The sequence below is a fragment of the Neodiprion pinetum genome, chromosome 4 (genome assembly GCF_021155775.2).
Source record: "Neodiprion pinetum isolate iyNeoPine1 chromosome 4, iyNeoPine1.2, whole genome shotgun sequence".
Lineage (NCBI taxonomy): Eukaryota > Metazoa > Arthropoda > Insecta > Hymenoptera > Diprionidae > Neodiprion > Neodiprion pinetum.
The window spans coordinates 13,740,623-13,765,885 of NC_060235.2; the positions used below are offsets into that span (position 1 = coordinate 13,740,623).

Genomic DNA, 25,263 nt, shown 5'->3' on the forward strand with positions numbered 1-25,263 from the left:
GTGTTGATGAATTTGTTCCATTAATCAATTAATTACGGATGGAAGTGTGAAAGAAGAAGAGAAACAGAGATGGTTTGATCATGCGTCCAAAAAAATTTAACCAGACTATGTATCCTTTTTGGTTTGATCTAAATGTATTCTCAATGTAAGACAGTTCAGCTGACTAACCCTACGATTCTGGTATTTCTACTTCGATTTTTGTTGTTTGGTATTTATGTTCCAGTATGTAATGTGAGCAGAGTCCAGACCTCCATTTGTGCTTGTCATGTAAATAGTAACCTGACGATTGTTGGCAAAATCAGTGTGTATTTGTAATTGAACTTTCTAGGTCAGTACTATTAGCCATTTAATCTGGAATTAGTAGAATTTTGAGTGTGTTATTGAAAATATTTTTGTTATGTTTCTTGATACGCAGATTATTAGTTAATAAGCAATATGTCCCGAGGAGGGCTTGCACTGTGGCCGAATCGTCGACACTAATAATTGATGTTTTAACTTCGACGTATGTTCGCTATTTGTTGTTAGCTATTCGACCGAGCCGCGTGGAAGGAGTGGATCGCTGTAGTTTCAGAGATAAGTTGTTTGTTTATGTTGTATGTACACTTTATTTATTTATAGCTTTATTTATATATATACAAAGAAGTTAGTATTTTGGTTGCCACGCCAGTGAAGGAATCGCCTGGGTTCTGTTGCACCGCGGTGGAGGCTTCAACGATGAGGTTTGGTGATGAATCGGTGTGGTCATCGGTGGCGGCGTGTAGCGGCTCTCTGGAGAGCTTGGCGGCGTGGGAGGACGGCGATTCTCCGGTTTGGTCACTTGTTGTGGAGATTCTCACTCGCTGTCAGACGGTTCTGTTTGTGTGGCCGTTGACACGTAGGTGGGAGGAGTCTCTGCGAACGGAGAAACCGCTGCTGGGATGCGGCGGTAGTAGCTCAAACACGTTACTCTAGCTCGTCTGACGTCCCACAGCGAAAGCAGGATTGCAGGTGGCCTAGTCAGAGGCTTTGAAGGGAGGCCCACAGGTAGAAGCACCCAAGGAGCCGGTGGATTGAGGAAACTTGCCCTTTTTGTTGGGCTGGCTGTTGCCAGTTGAAAAGAGTCCGTCATGCAGTTGTCCAAAAGTCTGCGTGATGGTCTGTGACTGTAGCGTGGCGTAGCGTAGCGTAGCAGTGTAGGTCGTATAACGGGTCAATCCGGTGAGACCGAAGTTGTCCTGCCGATCGATGAGATCGGTGGTCTCTTATCGCAGCCTCGGTTGGTCTTCAGCAGCGGGAGACCACGTTGGCTGATTGCGGGACGCGCTCGGCTGCGTAAGCGGCGTGAGCGGCGCGTGTGACGTAACACTTTCTTCTGTGGCGCGCGACTAGAAAGCGTGAAATGCTTGTTGCGGTGTGTAAGTTATAAGGCGCGCGACCGACAAGTTGACTTCACAAGTTGAAGATATAAATTTGAAAAACTGGTAAATTCGAAAAATCAACGTCGGAGCCAGGAATCGAACCTGGTATCTAGCGATGCTTTACCGGAGCCTTACTCCACTAGACCACCTAGCCGCCCTAACTCTGATGTCGTTAATGCCTCTCATCACCAGTTAGTTCAAATTTGTTTTCTTGTGCTGTTGTATGTGTGAATAGAAAGTGTTTTTCCTCTTGAGCACAACTGTAAGAATGTCTGTAAGTGTGTTTACATTTTGGAATCTTACGCTTCTGATGCGAAGCCCGTAAGACAGTCAATGACCGTCTAATAATTGAAACGCGGATATGCATTATCAATATTATCATTAATCACGAGGCCTTTTCATTGTTGAAGATATAAATTTGAAAAACTGGTAAATTCGAAAAATTAACGACGGAGCCAGGAATCGAACCTGGTATCTAGCGATGCTTTACCGGAGCCTTACTCCACTAGACCACCTAGCCGCCCTGACTCTGATGTCGTTAATTCCTCTCATCACCAGTTAGTTCAAATTTGTTTTCTTGTGCTGTTGTATGTGTCAATAGAAAGTCGAAAGTTCAAGATACTTTCTATTGACACATATTGAAAATATTGACACATATTGAAAATATTGTGTGAAAGTCGAAAGTTCAAGATACTTTCTATTGACACATATTGAAAATATTGACACATATTGAAAATATTGACACATATTGAAAATATTGTGTGAATAGAAAGTATCTTGAACTTTCGACTTTCTATTGACACATACAACAGCACAAGAAAACAAATTTGAACTAACTGTTCGGCGGCTAGGTGGTCTAGTGGAGTAAGGCTCCGGTGAAGCATCGCTAGATACGAGGTTCGATTCCTGGCTCCGTCGTTAATTTTTCGAATTTACCAGTTTTTCAAATTTATATCTTCAACAATGGAAAGGCCTCGTGATTAATGATAATATTGATAATGCATATCCGCATTTCAATTATTAGACGGTCATTGACTGTCTTACGGGCTTTGCATCAAAAGCGTAAGATTCCAAAATGTAAACACACTTACAGACATTCTTACAGTTGTGCTCAAGAGGAAGAACACTTTCTATTGACTTCACAAGGTTGTTGTGAACAACGTGCATTTCTAAGATTCCTTCCTAGATAAATCACGAGGTCAAGGTGGAATCTTACGTTATCTTTAAAATCGTAAGTTTTATTTTCTGGGTGAATTATCATCTCGTTGCACTCGGTAGAATGAAAAATAATCCAAAAATGTGAACTCTGCGAACAAGAAAACTTAAATCAAGTACCTTATGACATTATTTTAATCACTGTATAATTTAGATAACTGAAGATGATATTTTAAATTCAATATGGAAATAATAGGAGTATGAAGAAACAAAATGTTGTACATCCGAAAGACAGAAAGTAATGAACAGTCCAAAAACGCGCGTCCCGACTACATTCACTGAGTGGGTGTTGTTTTTTTCTAAACTCACTCATATGGGTAAATTTATAATCTTCGACGAATAATTTGCAGTACACTAATTAGGATACTGATATAATTATTCACCTCGTTCGATTCTCAATTTTCCACCATTATAAATGTTAGTTTTTAATTTGAATATGAGATCATTTACTGAATTGACTCTTCTAGTGAAGTTCTGAAAATGAAGGTTGCCTTGAATGATATTCTTTTTGTGTGAATCGTCATTAACTACGACCAGGGACGTCTTTAATCGGTAAAACATACAATTGAAGTCCAATAATAATTTTCAAACTCATTTCTTGCAAACGAAAAAAGAATAATCATGGAAGTTGAAGTACAGATTATTTTTCCCATGAAAGCCAACATCAGTTTGTATCAAAATAGATGCGAAGGCCTTCTAATAAATATAGAAGAACTGCATAAATTTCAATGTATAGGGTCAAGCAGTGGTTAAAGCGCGTGGTTGGTGATTGAAAGTCCCTGTTTTAAATACTTTTGCGAAAAAAATTAAAATTTTTTAAACACCCACATTGATAAACCAACGATAGTACGTTTATACGCGATAGCCAAGAGTATTACCCACGTTGGTGGTTGTTCAATTCGTGATACACAAATAAATTTTTCAAAGACTAAACTATGATAATGAATTTTCAGAAATTGGTCGTCACAAAAAAAAAAATAAAAATGAACTAAAAGTCAGTACTTTTGCAGAGTGAAAATGTCAAAATACCATTCCTATGAGCCTCATGTATATGAGCGCATGCGCGCTGACTCTAAGTGTGTAGGACTGCTCTCGTCGGCGGCCTGCGTGCCGCCAACCATTAGGGCGCCGACGCTGTGCCGACCCGGTAGCAGCTCTCCTGAGACGTTCAATAAAAGTCACTTTTACCTCTACAATTTGTGTTTATGTTCTTCGGCCACCCTCTGGGATCTACCTTAATTCTATGAGAAAATCATAGGAGGCTATACCATATCAATCTACAAGAAATACAAAGATTTTCCAATTATAGCTTGGAATTTCATTTTTATTACGTTCTGTAACATTCTAAAGATCGAACTGCAGGTATAGGTGGGGCAGAATTGGGCAATAGAAGCAATGAGCTGCATTTTACCATAACAATAAATAGACACAAACTCACAAGGGGACCACCAACATATTAATAATGGATTTCAATGGGACTCAGGTATGTTGCAGAGGTATCTGCCATAAGTACCAAGCTTACGGAAATTTGTGCACTACGGCTTTATTTCCGAGAAAATCAAGGGTAAAGTTTTGTGCATGTTTTATAATATACTAGTAACTGTGATCACTCGACAAGCAAGCGAACACGGGGCAGTGAGCAAGGTTCACGGCTGCCACGCTGGTGGCGCGTAATTAAGTTAGGTAAGTGAGGGATTTTTTTTATTTGTTTGATTTTTTCTGCTATTTGCATATTTCTTTCTCGTCCCCGTATTTTATCTTACTGAATATTAATAACAAGCATCGCATTAGAAATTTGCGGACGAAATTTCTTATACAACGTACAGTAGTAATTTATTCTATTTCATTTTATATATTGTAACGTGGCATTTCTGTAGGCATGTCCGTTACAAGATGCTCCCTGAACCTTGGGCGGAATCCAGGGATAAGGGTTTCTGAGATCGGGTCGCGACAGAATAGTAGACGAGCGCCAGAACTGGAGTCAGACATCCGAGCTTGGACAGGGACGCAATAGCGAATCACGATTAAGATATTGCCGGCTTTTGTTTTTATTTTTTTATTTTTTTGAATACACTGGCCACGAGCCAGCGACCAACTCCGACGCCGGGGATATTTCGAGGCGAGGCGAAACCGCGGAGATCTTGCGTGAAGGGTGCCGAGGCTGCGGAGGGGGAGCCAACGCAGATCCCTGCAGCGCGGGAATCCAAGGCGGACGCGATTCCCGCTGGCGGCCGGCGCGCCGCAGCCTCCCCGCTCACCCTGCCTACACCTAACCAAGGCAACCGCGAGAGATCGGCTAGCGACGAGGGAGCACCACCCCGCCCAATCCCGGGACACCGTAGAGCTGCGCGGAAGACGACGTCGCGATTTAGCGTTAAGTTCTGCGCCGCGAAGCGACGACAGGTGCGTGTCAAGTTGGGCAATCCCCGAAATCGATAACAAATCGATTGTTGCGCATTCTTGGGGTGATGAAGTCACGAAGGATTAGCGTGACGAGATCGGCTTTCCGGCCGAATAGCCATCTGAGAGAACTCGGGTTCTGGCGACCAACCAAGGTGGAAGTCTGTTGCAAAGTAGATTCGTGTTTCGAGTTTTTCGAGAAAAATTGATGGTTGAGAGGAATAATGGCTAGCGTGAATCACGAGGGAGTCAGTGCATTCATCCTCTGGATGTGGAGCGGTAAGCGCTGCTAATATTCTTGCGAGAAAATTTCGAGAGACATTAACTAAAGGCTTACCGAGGAACGGATAGCCGTCGAGGATTTGCGTTAACGAACGTACTTGAAATTGTTTAGCCGATAAATCTGCTTGGTGACCGTAGCCTGAGTTGCGCGTAATAACGTAGAGTCAGTTTTGAGTGACCGAGCTGGTCGAGTAGAGTCACGGGTTTGAGTCGAGGCAAGACTGTCTCAAATTGAGTGCAATCAAATTCCGTTGCACGGGGTCACGTCGAGTCCATGAAAATAAAGGGTCACCTCTCGAGTAGGTCGCGAATCGTTAAAAGGGGAGCGTTCGAACTCGCGACCGCGTTCAGACGTCGCGGAGAAAGTGGAGCTCGGATGCATAATAGTAAGTTATCATTAGGCACGAATAAGAAGCTTTCTAGAATTATCAATTCGGTCGCGGTTAGCGCGTCGAGCCAAATTCTGGTTTTAGTTTATGAATTATTGTTTATTAGTAGGGTGGTGATTAGCGCACGTAGGCATAAGGAATTTTCTAAATTTATTAACGATTATGATTTCGGTTTAGTTCCTGTCGAGTGGTTTATTGTTAAGTTGGTCATTAGCGCTGTAGTTAGTAGAGGAGGAACGCGGTTAGCGCGTCGAGTCAAATTTTGTTTATAGTTTTGAGTTATTGTTTATCGTTCAAGCAGCGACTAGCGCCCGCAGGCATTAGAAGCCGTCTAGATTTAGTCATTTCGCTTTTCTTTCTGTTATATTATTTTTTTTTTTTGGTTTGTGTGACATCTAAGCATGTAAGTACGAATCGCGAATAGCGAATTTTGAATTGTTATTTCCCGTTTTGTATTTTGAGTCGCAATGAGCGACGTTTGAACTATTATTTTTTTTTTTTTATTAATTTTGTTTTGCTGGTATTATCGTGGCAGAAAATATATATTAGTTTGATTCTTGTTTTGATTGATAGCGCATCAACGATTTTGAGGCGTGTTTATCACGCCAGGTGCCCAACAAAACTTCACGATATTGTTTTTAGGTCCAGGATACATCGTGGACGCTGAATCATTGTGCACGCGGTAAGTTCTCGGTCATTTGCTCCGGGTGACCGAGGTGCGGAAAAATCCACGTCACAATATATATGGAGGCGTTTCGCTTGTTTGCTAGTAACGTGTACATCAGATTTACAATCGTTTGCGTGTTATTCATCATAAAAGCACGTGAAGTATAACACAGTTTCACACATACATAGTTTATTTAGCCTACTGCTTTGGACATGTACTTCGGATTTTACATGGAGCTGGATCGTTGATTCTAACAACAGGAGCTCGTTGGAAAACTGTACAAAATCTGACCAAGATACGTACGTTGTTTAGCAATTTTTCTCCCCGCAACTTCCAAATGCAATATTTGTTATTCGAATTCAGTAAGATAGAATACGCAAACAAGGAACATAATAACATATGGATTAATACGATTCGCAACTGCAATTAGGCAAAAAGATGCGTTAATTGTAACCAAAGGTTTATTTCAATAATAATGGTGATATAAACTAGACAAAAAAAAGTAAGGTTCACAAAAGATCTTCTAAACGAAAGAAACGTAATATTGAGAAATGCGAAGTACATGAGCCCTAGCGATACCTGTACGAAGCTATTAATGATTCATCTGCGCGTATACGTAAATAAGTCTTCCAGTCAGTCTCATGCTGTCGCTCGTGATCGATAATCGTAAAAGCTAGCATAGCTCTCTATATGAAACACGCGTGTTGTATAGTACATATATAATAAAGTGTCCGATATATATGTATACCTTCGCGCGAATTGCGTAATTATTTTCTTGCCTAATCCTAACACATGAAATAAAATAAACTAAAAAGTAATGCGTAGAATACATGGGTTCTGCTTTGAGTGTTTCATTCATCGGTTAAATTTTTTAATGACTGTAATACATCACTAAAGACTCCGCTGAATTAAACATACCGGGACAATCTCTAGAAACTATACAGTCAATGCGCATGCGCGAGTTTTATCGGCTACTCGGGCAGGCTGGCCACGCCAAGTTTTAGCTGTCAAACTCTGTTTCTGGCGGCGATGTGGTTCATACAGATTTTTGAGGTTAGAATCTCAAACAGTCGAGGTGGTGACTCGGAAAGCATTTATTATTCAGTCGGGAAGTTGATTCTTCAAATAACGGTGGAAACTTGATGCTAATGCTCTTTAAAAATTTCCTTTATTCGACTGAATTGAGAAATCTGTTTGAATTTTGGGTGCTTTGATCACTTTTATTATTTCGTACATTTGGAATAACAATGACATTTTTTTCTATCAACAGGTGATACGGATAAAATGATTACATCTCTAATGTTCACCGTTATCTGCCTATTCAATTTATCACACGTACAATGATCATGGCTACTTTCAAGCAACTAAGTAACTCTCTCACTCTCTTGTGATTTCAGGCAGTATTATTGAATTTTATCACTTTTGAAAATGAGATATTAAACCAAGCGTTGAAGAAATTCAAATATCTCACTATCGGTAATAGAACTGTTGATCTTTTTTCTCGAAAATAGTTCAACAAAATTTACCAATAGTCGATAGTCAATGTATTTTTTCCAGTCAATAAATTATTGCTACTACTATTGAATATTTTCCAAAGATTATCAGAGTTCATTTCGAAAATTTTCAATGATGTTCGATTAAATAAATGAAGGGGATGTCACGTCCGGAGCGGCCTCGCACGCGACGACTTAACCCTCTAGGTATCCGTAGAGGTTTATATTTATTTTTACGTGGGTCAGGAGGTGATCGTCCTCTGCAGGGCGATCCCGGAAATAGGGTTGGAGGATTTAATATTTATGTTTTTAGAAACTTTTATGATGTAACCGATTTTTAATGGAATCAAAATGAAGGAAAAGCAAGAGAAGATTCGAGACAAGGAAGCTTACAAAATGTTCTTAATCTAGTTGTTCCCACTCATTCAACTACTCACTTTTCGGTGGTTACAGTCCGAATGGCTCACGCTCTCACACGATTATACTCAATAGCAACACTCACATACGCTTATCACTACACTTCTCTAAGGAGTTCGTGGCTCGAGGTTCTGCACTTAATCTAGCTTCATAAGACTCAGATCGCGACGCGAGAAGCCTTTCCGACCGCGTATAGAATTAGAGTATTACACTCTAATCGTCGGTGTCGGAAAAAGGACTTATAAACTCTACACGCGGTAGCTTTGAAGGAGCCGGGTTCCGTTGATGTGGTTTTTCAAGCGGTCTCTAACGGGACTGACTTCGCTCGCTCGTCCGACACCCCTTGGAGCGTCGGGCGGCGAGCGAGGTTTTCGCTGAATTCACAATTTTGGAACAAAGGCTTGCCTCGCGACGATCATCCTCGAAGCGTGTGATCTCGCGATGGCCTCATTCCGGTGTTGATTACATCCGGGATCTGACGGGCGCGGAGACGCTGACGTTGCTGACCGTCAACTACGCCGTTGCGCTTTGGTTGTGCCACGAACTGTTTTGTAGAGAATATTTTATATGGATTAACTAATATATTTAAAGCTATGCTTCCTCGTCTCTAAAGCGATATTAATAATTATTGATGTGGTTATGATTATATTCGGTGTAAATATACGGCGCTCGTGATAGGGACCTAATACTCAAATTGAAAATTCAAGTAATATCAGATTTATTAAAATGATTTCTGTATTTCATGTTAGTGCGGTTCGAAACAAAGAAAATCTAATCGGAAGCGTAGAACTCACGAACGTAGATCACATCCTGTGACACAAGTTGAAAATCAACTTTTTCAAAATGCGCTTCAACGTCACAATCATCTTCAAGGACAATCATGTTTTAGAGTAATGTCAGAACATTAATACGCGAATATTGACTTATCGAATTCAAGATAGTGTGTCTTGTTCGATCAAAAGGAATGAATGTCTAAGCTATAACGAAGTTCATGAAGATTTTTTTCCAAAAAATTCAATCCGATACAATATCTTGTTCATAGCCCTGCGAACATTACCTTGTAACAAGGATATTTGAAAAGAGTCCCTGTGTCGCAGAAACTATTATAAAATTCTTGATTTTCAATTCGTGCTACTGAATAACTTCTGCGTTTCAGGTACCATTTCCAATCTCAGGGTGAGATTTTTTTTTATCCAGACAATGCTAACATAAAATGCAGAAATAATTGCGGTGAATGGAGATTCACAAGCTTTCAATCTTAGCGTAGGACCCCGTAAAGAGTGTAAAATTGAATTTCGTTTCAAGCTATCGATAAATTGCAGGATAACTCTTTGATCCAGATTTGTAATAAAAAACTTAGCGAATGAGTAAATCTATAACAGACCAAGTGATTATTTGCAAGGCAACGTGTACTAGTAAGTGAATACATTCCTTACACTTTACTGGAGTTCTACGAAACCAAAACACGTGTGATCACTGCAACTAGCTAGCCAGATGACACAGTCAACTAAGATTAACTTTAAAGACATTTTTAACTGAACTTATTTAATATTTATGGATTTAGGTTGATTGAGTTTGCCTAGCTAAATTTAACCCTACAATCTAATTGAGGACTTGAAAGACTATTTATCTGAATTTAATGCCAAAGAGTGTAAAAGTAAGCTTCAAAATAAGATACCATATTAAATGGTATAAAATTTGAAAAATAATGCTGGTCAATGATAATGCTTGAATTCCAATGGTGCACAGAGTGATTCCTCGGTAGAATGAATTGGCAGCAACGGTTAAGTAACAACACATTGCTATTGGCTCGATCAAAGTAAAATGATGGGATATGTAGCCATTATGATCTGTAGTATATCCCGTACTTCAATTTTGCTTCAACTGATGTTAAGAAGGTGGCGATGGCCTGATGAAATTTACTCTGGCACCTGATGTCTGACGGAACAACCAAGTTCGATGGTTTTAATGATTGCATCGCTCGAGAAACCAGGATCCTTGCCACCTAAACGTTTTGACCATCAGGTAAGACATAATTTTTCACGTGTTAATCAAAGTTTAAACTTCGAGCCTGCTGAAAAAAAATCGAATTTCAGCATTGAATCCATGTTAAAATATTATAGTAGTCAAAGATCACGGAATTAGAAATTTACTTACATGCTTCCATGCCTGATAACTTTGGTACCACTTTGACGATGAATTATTTCGGATCGGAAAATATTTTAAGCTATTATTATCAGACAGGATCTTTTAATATTTTTAGATACAACTACTTTCCAATGAAATGCACAAACATAAATCGTGAATGTAACGCATTTTCAATTCTATGTAAGTAAAGAATCTGTTGACAATAATCGTCGTTTTTACTTACATTCCTCTGTTTGTCTAGACTCCGACTTATTAATGACATTTCACAATGAATTTCAGATTTCTTCTCTCAATAAATAACACCCAATTTCTGTACCAATTGATATTTGCTTTTCCGTTCAATTCTTCATTGCGTCGGTTAAATATTTTCCGATATCGATCATGGTATTGCTGAACGATACTATTCTTCGTGGATGATTCACGCTACGTAAAAATAAACACTCACATAACCGCAATCCGCGGTTTTACGCGTGAGAGATTTACAGCTCTTGTCTCATTTTGTGTACGTCGGCCCCCTGCTCAGCAGATGAAAAGATCGCCGCGGGGCGATTTCAGCCACCAATGAAATTGAATTATTTGACGCATGCGCATTGACTGTCTAGTTTCTAGAGATTGTCCCGGTATATTCTATTGACCTACACCCCTAGCTGTAGCGAATATGGATTTGAGATTCAACTCTGAAATTTATGAAAGCGCTGTGCTTTCAAATTTACTCTATCGCTGAAAGTTGACTCGAAATTGACTAACAAGGGGAGGCTTTGGACTTGCCCCTATATATTTGATCACTGTTTAACATACGCGTAGTGCAACCATCGCACTTCAATAGCTGCAAGCGATAGGATCCAATTTTCAACCGATTTTTATAAAATCATCTACGTACGTTGTTAAATCCGGTGTACCTTTTTTAAAATCACAATGTAACTCACAATGTAATATGACTCTCAACACGTGAAGTGTTTTTCAAAACTCCGTTTCAACGCTGTAACGAAAGCTGCTGCCATAGATAACATTAAAATATCGTATTGCCTAAACCGGCGAATTCCACCCCTCTTGACGAAAGTCGTGTAGAGACCAACAACGATCCCTAGTATAAAGTTCAGAAAATCTCAATTGTGACTGGCGTAAAGTCTCGCGCTGATTCAATGAAATCGAGCATTTAGTTTATTCTGTTTACTACAAAAAACTCACTATCTTCTACGTTATAATCTTAACTGTCCTTTACTAAATCTTATCATTTCGCGAACAGACATTTATATGACGTTCCATTTTCCTCAATTGAATCAAGTTCGGCCCTGATTCAAACAGAACCAGGTAATACTAAGTGCTTATAATAATGATCAGCTACATTATTATGTCTGATTAATAATCGTTTCAATTATATTCATCATACGTTTAAGTGGTATAGATACCTATAAGAGTTCTAACTCATGACTTGGTGGCGTACTGTCAGAGTAGCCCCGATTCCTACCTTACCGACAGTCGGTATGTTACCTCCACGATGATCAGGCTTACCTACGACATGGTTACCGACTGGAGCGTTGACATAGATGAAGCCACCCGTATTTTTGCTCGATTTCACCGACAGACAGTCTGACAATGAAATTTTTGTGCTGTCGAATGAGCAGCCATTTTGACTTTTTCGCTGTCGGATGAGTAGACAATTCAAATTATTACCATTAGATGGCGCACATTTTTTACCGGCGGAATTTTTATCTCCGATCTTACCGACAGTTGGTGTTAGTGGGTGTTGCCGCAGGTTATGCCGCATTATCGATCAATCGATATTCCAGCGATCGACTTTTTTCATCATGTAGTTAGGTGAAATAGAACGTTTCTAAATGACGGTTGGATGCTTTGAATAGTTAGTAAAATAAATTTTCTCACGAAATGCAGTTCGAGACCTGCGGAATAGTGGGTTCTCCTTAGGAGAAGGTGATAGTGGGGGTGAAATAAAACGCTTTAAACTAGCGGTTGAATGCTTTGAACATATTGCGAAATTTTTTTCTCACGAAACACCATTCACTTTGTCAAATACCTGTTTCTGCAGGAGGGATTTTCACAATATGTGAGAAGTTTTAGACTGCTATAAGAATTTGTATGAAAGGAGACACACCCACCCTCCAATGATCAAAAACCAACCACCCAATCGCTCATGGAGTGTACACCACGAAACATGCAGGCAAAAATGTAACGCGGGAACAGTTTAAGTGGAGAAAATTTTCTCAAGAGCTCGCTAAATGCTTTTTTGTTGACCGATTTTTTCCCGTCAGATGCCCCACGCTAATGAGTAGGGGTGTGCGAATATCGTTCGAATCGAATCGAATCGAATATTACTATTCGATTCGAAATTCGAATCGAATAACTCGAATTTTTTGAATTATTCGAAACTTTTTGAATTATTCGAAATTTTTCGAATTATTCGGGAACTTTCGAATAATTCGAATTTTCGAATTATTCGATTCGAGTTTCGAATCGAATATTAATATTCGATTCGGAACGAATAATTCGTGAGTTCGAATTATTCGCACACCCCTAGTGGCGACAAGAAAAAAATAAATATCCCCGATTATCACTTATGGCGAGAAGATATTTAGGAGTACCTTGTACTTCTGCTGAAAGTGAAAGATTATTTTCCACTGCTGGTGATATTGTATCTAATAAACGAACTTCATTATCACCAGATTCAGTATCGTATTTATTATTTTTGAACAAAAATTTGTAGTAAATTTTCATACTAATTGTTCTATTTGCGTAATTATATTTAATAGTTTAAATAAAATGTATATCAATTGTTAATTTCTTATTTGAATATTGAACATAACAAACTCCGAATTCAAAATATTCGAAAATTTGCTAATTATATAATAATTCGCGAATAATTCGGAAAAAATTCGAATTATTCGAAATTTTTCGAATTATTCGAAACTTTTCGAATTATTCGAAACTTTTCGAATTATTCGGGAACTTTCGAATAATTCGAATTTTCGAATTATTCGATTCGAGTTTCGAATCGAATATTAATATTCGATTCGGAACGAATAATTCGTAAGTTCGAATTATTCGCACACCCCTACTAATGAGTGTTAAGGTTTGCAGGCTCAGACCTGTTAGCTATAAAGAGTTGTAATCATCAAAACGGTATGTACACAAACCAGTCGGTCAAGAGTTGGGAAGACCAGATTTTTCCCCCGTCAAACGTCGCTCACTACCTGCTATTCGTTAACCGATTTTTCCCATCTGATGCTCCACGCTGATGAGGGTTGGGGTGTGCAGGGTCGGACCTGTTTGCCATTGAAATTTTTATATCTTTTGATGGCTGGGTGGTACAGAGTATGGACCCCCAACCACCACACTCAAATTCTTGCGATCTATCAGCGTGTATTAGCTCAACGCATCCGACGGGGACTCGTCAGTCTTACACGATACGTGAAAGTCAAAAGTTCTACAAAGTTCTATTTATATCAACATTAAAGCCATAGCCGCCGAAACATACTCGAATCTCTTCACGATGATGGAGAATGCGCACAAGTTGTTGAACGAGCTACATCCTGAGCGGGAGAATGACGATATCTTCAAGCACTGAATTGGCGTTGGGATGGAAAATCTTCAATTGCTGCGTGATGTTTCCAAGCGTCCGAGAACGAGCGTAAGCGTGAAACTGCAAATTCAACATGCAATCACACTTGTACAATCCTGGGTAGCGAAGATTCAACAACAGCTGCGGCAGCGACAGTAGCAGCAGCACACTGTGGTGATAGGCGCCAATATCGGCAGTCCTGCGGGCGTACAGCGGGAAGATGTTAATAGTGCTTTTGTCAACCGGATCCGAACGTGGGTTGTCACAAATCTCCAGCATAAGAATTTGGAGACCCTTCTGAAGGACGCGCAGCGAGTCATCGTTGAGCGATTGAGGCTAGTACTGCGCGAGGAGGGAAATGTGAAGGTTAGCCTCACATTATTGTGCAAATTTGAAAACACACAACACGATGGGATTGCGGAAAGAGTTAAAAGCTTCAACACCTGCAGCACCGAGATCCTCCCCTCGAGCGATATACATGGTTGGTTTACACACGCAAGGAACGACCTGCTTGTGATGGTTGAAGATTTTGAGCAACGTGATTAGGGGTGTAGCATGATCGACATTCTCAATATCACCGTAAACATCAACCGGTACCAGCCTCTCGCTACGGGGCTTCCGACATTCGTTGAGTTACCGAAGGATATTCGACGGAAGAGAGCGGTGGTGAACGTGAACAACAAAGTCGAAAGATGCCTTCTCTTTTCCATCACTGCAGTCCTCCACCCTGTCAACAACAACCCTGAAAGGACTCACCATTATCGTCGGTATATTTCCGAGTTGGACTGTACAGGTATCAAATTCTCTGCTACTTTGCACGACGTGAAAAGAGTTGTGAGATTAAATAATTTGCGAATTAATGTATACGGGATAGAATCTCAAACTTTTTCACATCATGCAACATCGGAAAAAAGCGTCATCGTGCCAATTTACTTGAGTAAAAATTTGCATAGCGTGAACATCAACACGATTCATCTTCTGATGGTTGAAAGTAATCCAGAAAATAATATGGCTCGCGAGTTAACATCAAGACTCCAATTTGCTTGGATTAGAGATCTTTCACGATTGGTAAGCAAACAATTGTCCAATCGTAACGGTCAACTGTTTTTATGTTCAGAGATGTTTCTGTCACCTTACCGTGAAACATGCCTACGACAATCATCGACAAGATTGCATTATGCTATATAAAGTGCGTATGGAATTCCCCGAGTCTAAAGATTTTCAAATTTTCAAATCAAAGGCACTGTCCCGTTTGTCGTTTATGCCAATTTCGAATGCATATTAGAGTCTATACCGGTTGACGAATTCCAAAATCACGTTTCAAACCGTAAAACACGTGAACTTCAAAAGCATATCCCGCACAGTGTAGCGTACTATGTTCATTGCGCGTACGATGAGACTTTATCGGAGTTCCACAGTGAACGCGGCGTCGATTGCATAGATTGGTTTATGCAGCAGCTTCAAGATTCATCGATTAAAGTAGAGTCACACGTCAAAAACATAATTCCGATGGAGTCTCTTACTCAAGTGCAACACGATCGTCACATGCGCTCAAAGAATTGCTATATTTGCGAAAAGCCGTTGTTTAGGTCGTCTGACCAGAGTTCTTCTCTAACTTCAATCGGGATGGGATGAGTGAGTGAGAGGGTGAATAAATAAATAACACGATTTCGCGGGAAAGACAAGACGCTTGCTTCGGCATAAAAACCCTCACGGTGCAGAGGGAAAAGCCGAAGCAAGACAAGTGTTTATTAACTGCAAATCAGATCATCATAAAACAGGATAATACAGTCGCTGGTGCGTTCCTTGTCAACTAGATTGAACGATCATTCAATAATCTCAGGCCAACTTATTTAAGTCTCCATGAGAAACCGTGCTCCGCAACTTCCACGCACTCGTGGAAACAGGGAATGGGGAGCGTCATGGTGGCCCAATGCCGTGCAAACAGCGGTCCCGACGTCTCGGGAACCAACGCTGAAGTGCAATGACGCTCGCCCGGAAGACGGGCACCCCCGGCCCAACCGGAAGGTGAACCACGTCTCCCCCGACCGTGTTAAACGGATAAATCTTAAAACTACGCAAAACGAAATAATCGACGCGCGTGTCTAAGGAAAACCTAACACGTCCTACCTATTCGAGCGCTCGAGACTAACTAACTTGCGCTGCGCCCTCACCGGCCAAGCGAACGTACGTAACTGCCGATTCGAGTATCGGCCCACGAATTTCTGGCGTAGACAATAAGTACGTAATTTGAATCACTATAACGTTGAACTACTTGTCATGTGGAATAAGAAAGTAAATCTACTGTTGTGACTCTTTAGTCACCTTATACGTGGTAAATAGGTACAACATACGAATATAACGAAACTAAAGTATTTGCTGTGATAAATTTACAAACTAATATAATAATAATAAAGTTGCGCGAACATCCCGCCTGCCTTCGTCCAACAGACGAATCCTTACGCCTCCGGCATTGCCCTGCGCCCCTTGTCGCTATCTTCGAGGTGCAGCGGGCATAGACGAGAGATGTGCCGCCGTAGAGTGGTAGTTGCTGTTTTAATCGTGACCACCCTCACAAGGCCATCCGGACCCGGGTGGAGTTCGATTATTCTCCCTAGCGGCCACTTCGACGGGGGATAATTGTCATCCCGGACCAAGACAAATCTCTCAATACAGAAGTTTTCGCGGGTCTCTCTCCACTTTCCTCGTTCTTGCAAGTGGAGTAGATACTCGGAGGACCAACGTCTCCAGAACTGATTTCGAATGCGCTGTAGCAACTGAAATCGGTTCAAGCGATTCTGAGGTTCGTCCGAAAGATCGTCCTCGGGGAGTAAGGCCGACGTGCTTTCCCCAAAGAAGTGGAAAAGTGTCAATGCATGGAGATCCTCAGGATCGGAGCTTAGCGCACTCAGTGGCCGTGAGTTGAGACAGGCCTCAATTTCGACAAGAACCGTCGACAACTCTTCGAAGGTGAGAGTATGCTCGCCCATGACCCGTTTCAAATGGTGTTTCACCGACTAGACCCCTGCTTTCCATAACCCTCCGCAATGGGGAGCGTTCGGGGGTATAAAACTCCAATCAGTGCCATCGTTCGCGAGGAGAGCCGCCGCCCTTTGATAGAATTCGGAGGCTCGTTGGAACATAGCCTTGAGCTCACTATCTGCTCCATGAAAATTAGTAGCGTTGTCGCTGTAAAGTCGTTGACAGACACCACGCCTACCCACAAATCGACGATACGCACAAATAAACGACGCGGTAGTCAGATCACTCACAAGTTCAAGGTGAATGGCTCGCGTAGAAAAACAGACGAAGACCGCTACGTACCCCTTGTAAGACTTGTGCCCGCGCCCTTTCGTGGTACGGACCTGGACCGGACCCGCGTAATCGAGACCGGCTATCGAAAAGGGTCGTCGTCCGGACTGTACTCGGTCACCAGGCAGGTCGCCCATTAGTTGGTGAGCAAATTGTGGCTTAACCCGTTGACAGGTCACACACCGCCGGATCGCCGATTTGACTAATCTTTTTATGCCCAAAATCCAAACCTGTTGTATCAAGATACTCGTGGTCAGAGTGGGTCCCCCATGCAAGCAGAGGCGGTGAGCGAACTGCACGAATAACGCGCTGAGTACAGAGCGCCGTGCTAAAATTGGGGGGTGTTTATGGTCGAAAGTGAGACTAGCCTGGGAAAGGCGGCCTCCCACCCGCACGACATCAACCTTGTCCAGAAATGGATTTAATTTCTTAATTCCGCTGCTATTCGGCAAGCCCTTTCCCGATTTCAATAGTTCGATTTCTGGGGCAAAGCTGGTTGCTTGCGACAAGCGAATGACCACCAATAGCGACTCTGCCAGCTCGACGGATGAGAGAAAGGAGGGAAGCGGTTCGGAACCGTCCCGTCGTCTGCGGAGATTAAGCAAGGGGCGTCTACAGAAGGCTACTACCCGAATAAGGCGAGTCAAGCTCGAGAATTGTGTGAGAATCGGCGGTTCGTCCGGCCGGATCCTCACGTGGAGGGTTTGCGGATTCGCTGTTGGTTGTGGCCATTGTTCCGGTGTATCAGAGAGCCAGTGGGGACCGCGCCACCAATTGTTATTCTGCGCTAACTCTGCCTGGTCTGAGCCCCGAGTAGCCAAATCTGCTGGATTTTCTTTCGTTGGGACGTGAGCCCATGTGGCGGATGGAAGTTCGGTCTGAATAAGCGATACTCGGTTGGCGACGAAGGTTTTCCAGTGGCATGGGTGCTTTCGAAGCCACTGAAGAACTATTTGACTATCAGACCATGCGTAGACCGGGAGTGAGCTGAGAAATTCGAGCTTCCTAACATGGCAAAGAAGTTTAACGAGAAGTGCAGCACCACACAATTCTAAGTTCGGGATACTGACCGTTTTGACGGGAGCCACTTTGCTCTTCGCGGCGAGAAGCGAAACACTGAACCGACCATTTCCCTCGTTAATTCGTAAATATGCCACGGTTGCGTATGCGCGAGAAGACGCATCGGAAAACCATGAATCTGGTAGGAACGGGAAGATGCGACCCCCAACCAACGATGGATGGATAGAGGTGGCAACTGTGTCAACGACGTGCAATAAGTATGCAATCGCTCGCGCAATTCGGCGGGGAGAGGCGAGTCCCAATCGCACTTCTGAATCCACAAATCCTGCATTAAGACCTTCGCCGTCACAGTGATTGGAGCTAGCCACCCGAGTGGGTCAAACAAATGCGCGATATTCGAAAGGATGGAACGTTTCGTTGCAGCAGTGGACATCTCTTCCACGTCCGCTGCACGGAACTTAAAATCATCCTGCGATGGGATCCAATGGATCCCGAGGGTTTTGACCAACGCGTCGCCGTCGATTTCTTTCGGTGAGTTCTGTCGTGCCTGAGGTGGCAGAAGATCGGGATGATTGGCGGACCATTTGTCGAGCTCGAGACCACCCAATCTTAACAATTCTATAAGTTCGAGTCTTTTCTGAACCGCGGTAGAAAGGTCTTCCGCCCCTGCGAAGGTGTCGTCAACATACGTCTCTGCTTTGAGACATTCAGCTCCGAGGGGGAGGTTAACCCCTTCATCAACAACCAACTGCGAAAGCGTGCGGATGGCCAGATATGGAGCACAAGTTGTCCCGTACGTGACAGTATGTGAACGGTAACACCGGCACACAAAAAAAATTGAGTAGAATGTGCATTTGACCGGACCTACCTACGGGTACGTATTTGGGTCCGCTGAATCCGAATTCGAGGTCAGTTTGACCCCTACACCCCCAAAATTTCGAGAAAACTTCGAAAAACCGTAAAAATGATGAAAATCGGCAGTTTTAATGATAAAAAAAATTTTTTGGAACTAAACTAAGCGTGATTTTCATGTATTTCGATCTGCTGAATATGAATCGAAACTTTATTGAGACCAAGAGCCATTTCAAATGTAAAAAAATCACACAAACCCTCCAAAATTCCGAAAAAATATAGTTTTCATGATAAAAAAACTTTTTCTGGTCCAATTCAGATAAAATTTTATATCTTTTCATGTCTTCAATTCGCATCTTAATTTTTTTAGTCTATTCACCCTCTAAAGCTGGAAAAATTCGAAAAAATTGTAAAAATTTACAATTTTTTTACAATTTTTCGAATTTTTCCAGCTTTAGAGGGTGAATAGACTAAAAAAATTAAGATGCGAATTGAAGACATGAAAAGATATAAAATTTTATCTGAATTGGACCAGAAAAAGTTTTTTTATCATGAAAACTATATTTTTTCGGAATTTTGGAGAGTTTGTGTGATTTTTTTACATTTGAAATGGCTCTTGGTCTCAATAAAGTTTCGATTCATATTCAGCAGATCGAAATACATGAAAATCACGCTTAGTTTAGTTCCAAAAAATTTTTTTTATCATTAAAACTGCCGATTTTCATCATTTTTACGGTTTTTCGAAGTTTTCTCGAAATTTTGGGGGTGTAGGGGTCAAACTGACCTCGAATTCGGATTCAGCGGACCAAAATACGTACCCGTAGGTAGGTCCGGTCAAATGCACATTCTACTCAATTTTTTTTGTGTGCCGGTGTAATCAACAGGACTGGCATCAGCGGTCGGGGCCCACACAATTCTCTGCAAATCCTGGTCTTCGCGCTTGACCAGGACTTGCCGGAACATTTTCACTATGTCCGCGGTAAACGCAAAACGGTTTTTTCGCCAATTTAAGAGGATCAATGACAGATCGCTCTGGAGGGAGGGTCCTGACCACAAAAAGTTATTCAGACAGTGCCCTTCGCGAGTTTTCCGAGAGGCATCAAACACAACGCGAAGTTTCCATTTGTCGCCCGAAGCCTAAATTACTGCGTGATGTGGAAGGTACCACGCGTCCTCGCACCGTATTTCTGAGGCCGAGACTCGAGTCATATGTCCCAGGCGTTCGTAGTCCCTCATGAAGCTACCGTATGCCTCAGCCAATCGAGCGTCTCGCGAAAATCGACGTTGCATACTAGGAAGAGATTTAAGCGCCATTGACCTAATCTCGTTAGCTACCCTAGGGCGGTCTGGTTTCACAGGAAGCCGGACTTCGTACCGACCTCGTGAGTCGCGATTGTGAGTCTCCTTGAATAAATGCTCAGCGATCTCGTCCTTGGGCCTCAGCCTACTCAAATTCAGAGCAATATCTTCGAGAGACCAAAAGCGTTGCAGCGTCTGCTCCAAATCCGGTTCAACCAAGCAGTGAAGTGCCTGTGTTGGCGACGAAGAGAGAGTTCGGTCCGTCCGCCGTTTGTCGGACCGCACCATACCGGAAATCACCCAACCGAAAGCCGTACTTTGAGCGACAAGTTGTGAGGTAGAGAACCGTTTCAAGCCGGGACGGAGCAACTGGCCATAAACATCAGCGCCCAAAATCACGTCTACATTTTGGGAAACCGAAAAGTCCGGATCCGCCAGCGCGAGACCCTCAAATTGTTGCAAATCTAGATCACCAAATCTATCGGATGGGAGACGTGAGGTGAGCTTTGGGAGGACGAGCGCGTCTGTTTCAAATTCGAATTTAGGATTGCCGCAGGACTGCAGCACCAGCTGCGTCCTCGTGGTCGCAGTTCCTGTCTCAGCGGAACCAAGTCCCGACAGTGTTACGGAAGCGCGTCTCCTTGATAACCCCAACAACTGCACTATGGATTCTAAAGCAAATGACGACTCCGAGCGCTGATCGAGCTGTGCTCGCGCGTAGGTGCTGCTTCCGTTCGGACCCATTACCTGCACTCGCGCCGTGGCGAGCAGAACTCTTCGCCCGACAACCGAATGACACGCCGCATGCAAGTTTACGACAGGAGGGGGTTCCGAAGGTCCACCTCCTTCTGGGCCTCGAGAACCTCCCGAACTTCGGCTCGACCCTTGATATTTTCCTCGAGCGCAGCGATGCAAGATCGTGTGATGTCGTCCTTGACAAACCGTGCATCTTCCGCTTGACGGACAATCTCTCGCCTGATGTGGTATCAGACAAATGAAACAAAGCCGTAAGTGTCTAATACTAGCGAACCGCTCAGAAGGAGCCTTCGCCTGAAACTTGAAACACTTCAAGATGGGGTGAGCACCAGAGCAGAGCGGGCATTTGTACGGCGTTGGATTCGGTGATCGAGGAGAACTAGCGTGGAAAACCTTACGGGGTTGGGGTCCCGCAGAAGGTGTTGAAGCCGACCTCTTCTCCGTTCGACACTCGAGCGCGATCATATTCAAGGCCTGAGTTCTCCGTTCCAAAAACTTTATCAAGTCCGTGAATTTCGGGAGTGAACCAAGAGAGCTGGTACCCTCCGAGAGGTCACCCTGGCTCAGCTCTGCTTCCCACAACCTTCGCGACTCCGAATCTAAGCGTTCAGAGAGCACGAAGACAAGCCAGACGTCCCAATGCTCCACTGATAATTTTAAATTTGCTAACGCACGAACTATTCGCTGAGCTTCATCAACGAAGGAACGGAGCTCGGAAGCGGACTCGTTTTTCAAATGCGGGATCCGCATGAACGAAGCCAAATGTTTATTTATTATCAATCGAGGGTTGTGATATCGAGTCTTTAACGCCTGCCATGTGCTGATGTAATTCGCACTGGTCGTAGCGACGTCCTTTATTAGGTCCGCGGCACTACCGGTCAAGCAAAGCTTCAAATACTGCAGCTTGGTTGCGTCAGATAGAGAAGCTACGTCATGCACCAACGTAGTGAAAAGGTCGCAAAAACTTGCCCAATCCTCATACTTTCCCGAAAAGGTTGGGAGAGGAATGCGAGGGAGTTTCGCGACACCTGTTCCGGTAGTTCCAGAGGTGCTTGCCTCCGCGGGTCCAGTGACGGCCTCTATTTCCACCTTTTCCGCGGAAGTCAGAAGCGCCAAAAACTCGTCAAGGGTGTTCTCATATACACCCTGAATTCGCCCGAACCAATCATCGGTGACGTACGGGTCGGCATCCGCGTTTTCTCGAACGATGATCTCAGCGTGAGCCTTACGAACCTCTGTCCAAATTTCATTTAGAGCGTCAAGTCGCGATTTAATGACTCGTTTCGTAAGCGTATCTCGCGGTTTGCTTATTAACCTCTGCCGCAAGCCTTCTATTTCGCCTTCACGAGCCCGCTGTAATGCAGTAAGCTTCTGTAAGTCTACTGGAGCCATGTCGCGATGAGGTTTGATTGAAAACTATTATAACTCGGAAGGTCCGAACAAACGTGTATCACAGTCGAAGAACCAAACGCAACTGATCGAGGAAAGCAAATGTAATAGGCATACACGATGACAATACGAACACGTATTACAATACATCGCCTGTTAGTGAGTGTCGCGCGAAGGCCTTTGTGCCACGCTAATCCTTAACCCCTTAGCCTCGTCTCGGCTTACACATGTACAGGATATATACAAGACGCACCAGCCAGTACCAGATGACAAATTACCACGAACTTGACGAACAAGAAAAACCCAATCACTCACTCCTCACCCGGGGCACCATGTTTAGGTCGTCTGACCAGAGTTCTTCTCTAACTGCAATCGGGATGGGATGAGTGAGTGAGAGGGTGAATAAATAAATAACACGATTTCGCGGGAAAGACAAGACGCTTGCTTCGGCATAAAAACCCTCACGGTGCAGAGGGAAAAGCCGAAGCAAGACAAGTGTTTATTAACTGCAAATCAGATCATCATGAAACAGGATAATACAGTCGCTGGTGCGTTCCTTGTCAACTAGATTGAACGATCATTCAATAATCTCAAGCCAACTTATTTAAGTCTCCATGAGAAACCGTGCTCCGCAACTTCCACGCACTCGTGGAAGCAGGAAATGGGGAGCGTCATGGTGGCCCAATGCCGTGCAAACAGCGGTCCCGACGTCTCGGGAACCAACGCTGAAGTGCAATGACGCTCGCCCGGGAGACGGGCACCCCCGGCCCAACCGGAGGGTGAACCACGTCTCCCCCGACCGTGTTAAACGGATAAATCTTAAAACTACGCGAAACGAAATAATCGACGCGCGTGTCTAAAGAAAACCTAACACGTCCTACCTATTCGAGCACTCGAGACTAACTAACTTGCGCTGCGCCCTCACCGGCCAAGCGAACGTACGTAACTGCCGATTCAAGTATCGGCCCACGAATTTCTGGCGTAGACAATAAGTACGTAATTTAAATCACTATAACGTTGAACTACTTGTCATGTGGAATAAGAGAGTAAACCTACTGTTGTGACTCTTTAGTCACCTTATACGTGGTAAATAGGTACAACATACGAATATAACGAAACTAAAGTATTTGCTGTGATAAATTTACAAACTAATATAATAATAATAAAGTTGCGCGAACAGCCGTTTACCCCTGAGGAGAAAAAGTGTCACGATCACTGTCACTTCACGGGTCAATATCGTGGTCCTGCTCATAATCGGTGTAATTTGAATTTCAGAGAGACGCATACAATTCCAATAGATTTTCACAATTTGTTCGGTTACGATTCTCACTTTTTAATGAAATCCCTCGTGTCAAATTTTACCGGTGAAATTACACTGCTACCCATAAATAAGGAAAAATATATATCCTTCACCAAACGCGTTGATGGGACGATGATGCACTTGAGATTCATCGATTCGTTTCGACTTATGGCTAGCAGCATCGATAAATTTTCGACAAGCACATAACACGTAAATTTTATAATCATCCCGCACAGTTTAGTTTGATGACCGGCAAAGGCGTTTTTCCCTATGAATACGTCGATTGTTGGGGGAAACTCGGTGAACCGCGATTACCTGCAAAGAAGCATTTCTACTTGCACCTCTGCGATGCAAATATTTCAGACGCCGATTACCAGCACGCTAAAAATGTTTGGTGTGAATTTCATTTAGAGTCATTGGAAGCCCATTTAGATTTATACTCAAAGACCGATGCTCTTTTGCTTACCGATATTTTCGAAAATTTCCGCACTAGCTGCTTCAAAACATACAATTTAGATCCGTTGCACTACTACACTGCACCGGGACTTGCTTTTGACGCGATGCTGAAGCATACTAATGTAAATTTGTAACTTTTAGACAACCCTGAAATGGTGTTATTTATTGAGAGAACCGTTCGAGGTGGCGTAGCACAATGTTCTAATCGACACGCTCGGGCCAATAATAGATTCATGGGAAAAGATTTTGATCCTAGTAACGTGGAATCGTATCTTACGTATTTTGACGTGAATAATCTGTACGGTGCAGCTATGAGCGTGCATTTACCAATCGGCTCGTTCGAGTGGGAGTATCAGCACATCGATATGACAAACCATCCGGACGATTCGCCGATCGGTTACTTTCTGGAGGTAGATTTGGACTATCCTGTAGAACTCCACGAGGATCACAAAGACTTACTTCTTTGTCCCGAGCATTTTACTCCTTGAGTAAACCTTGTAGAGCCTCCGGTGAAAATTCGTAAATCGTATGAACAGGTGAATTGTTGATGTATGTGCCAAATGTTATGTTGCACTGTGATAGAATTAACCTTCAATATTTTAATCAGGTTTGGAACATCTTCGGGAATGTCGACGAAATATTCCGTATGTTTTCGCAAGTATGAGTTAATTTTCTCAATAGTTTACCAAGATAATCTCGCGAAACTTGAAAATGAACTGCGCATGAGCGAGTTTTATTGGCTCGTCGTACAGCCTGGCCACCCTGAGTTTCAGCTGTCAAACTCCGTTTCTAGCGGCGATGTAGTTCATACGAATATTTGAAGTCAGAATGTCAAATAATTGTGGTAGTGATTCGGAAAGGTTTCGGAAGAATTTGTTAATAGATCGGAAAGCA

At 42.8% G+C, this 25,263-nt stretch overlaps 2 protein-coding genes across 2 annotated transcripts in view; both read right to left on the reverse strand.

Annotated features, from left to right (window-relative positions):
- LOC124217262 (two pore potassium channel protein sup-9-like) overlaps positions 1-25,263 on the reverse strand; it is a 61,216-nt gene that overhangs the window by 18,779 nt on the left and 17,174 nt on the right. The window lies entirely within an intron of this gene.
- LOC124217264 (uncharacterized) lies at positions 17,003-22,616 on the reverse strand. The gene is made up of 4 exons (XM_046622670.1): positions 20,316-22,616; positions 18,626-19,065; positions 17,310-18,413; positions 17,003-17,201 (listed from the first exon to the last, which is right to left on the reverse strand). The coding sequence occupies exons 1-4, from the start codon at positions 22,614-22,616 to the stop codon at positions 17,003-17,005; spliced, it is 4,044 nt and encodes a 1,347-aa protein (XP_046478626.1).

Coding starts and splice junctions, on each gene's coding strand:
- LOC124217264 (XM_046622670.1), bottom strand. CDS start 22,616: ATGGCTCCAGTAGACTTACAGAAGCTTACTGCATTACAGCGGGCTCGT. Junction 18,414..18,625: donor CAGGATTTGTGGATTCAGAA/GTGCGATTGGGA, acceptor TGGTCGGTTCAG/TGTTTCGCTTCTCGCCGCGA. Junction 17,202..17,309: donor GGGCACAAGTCTTACAAGGG/GTACGTAGCGGT, acceptor ATTTGTGGGTAG/GCGTGGTGTCTGTCAACGAC.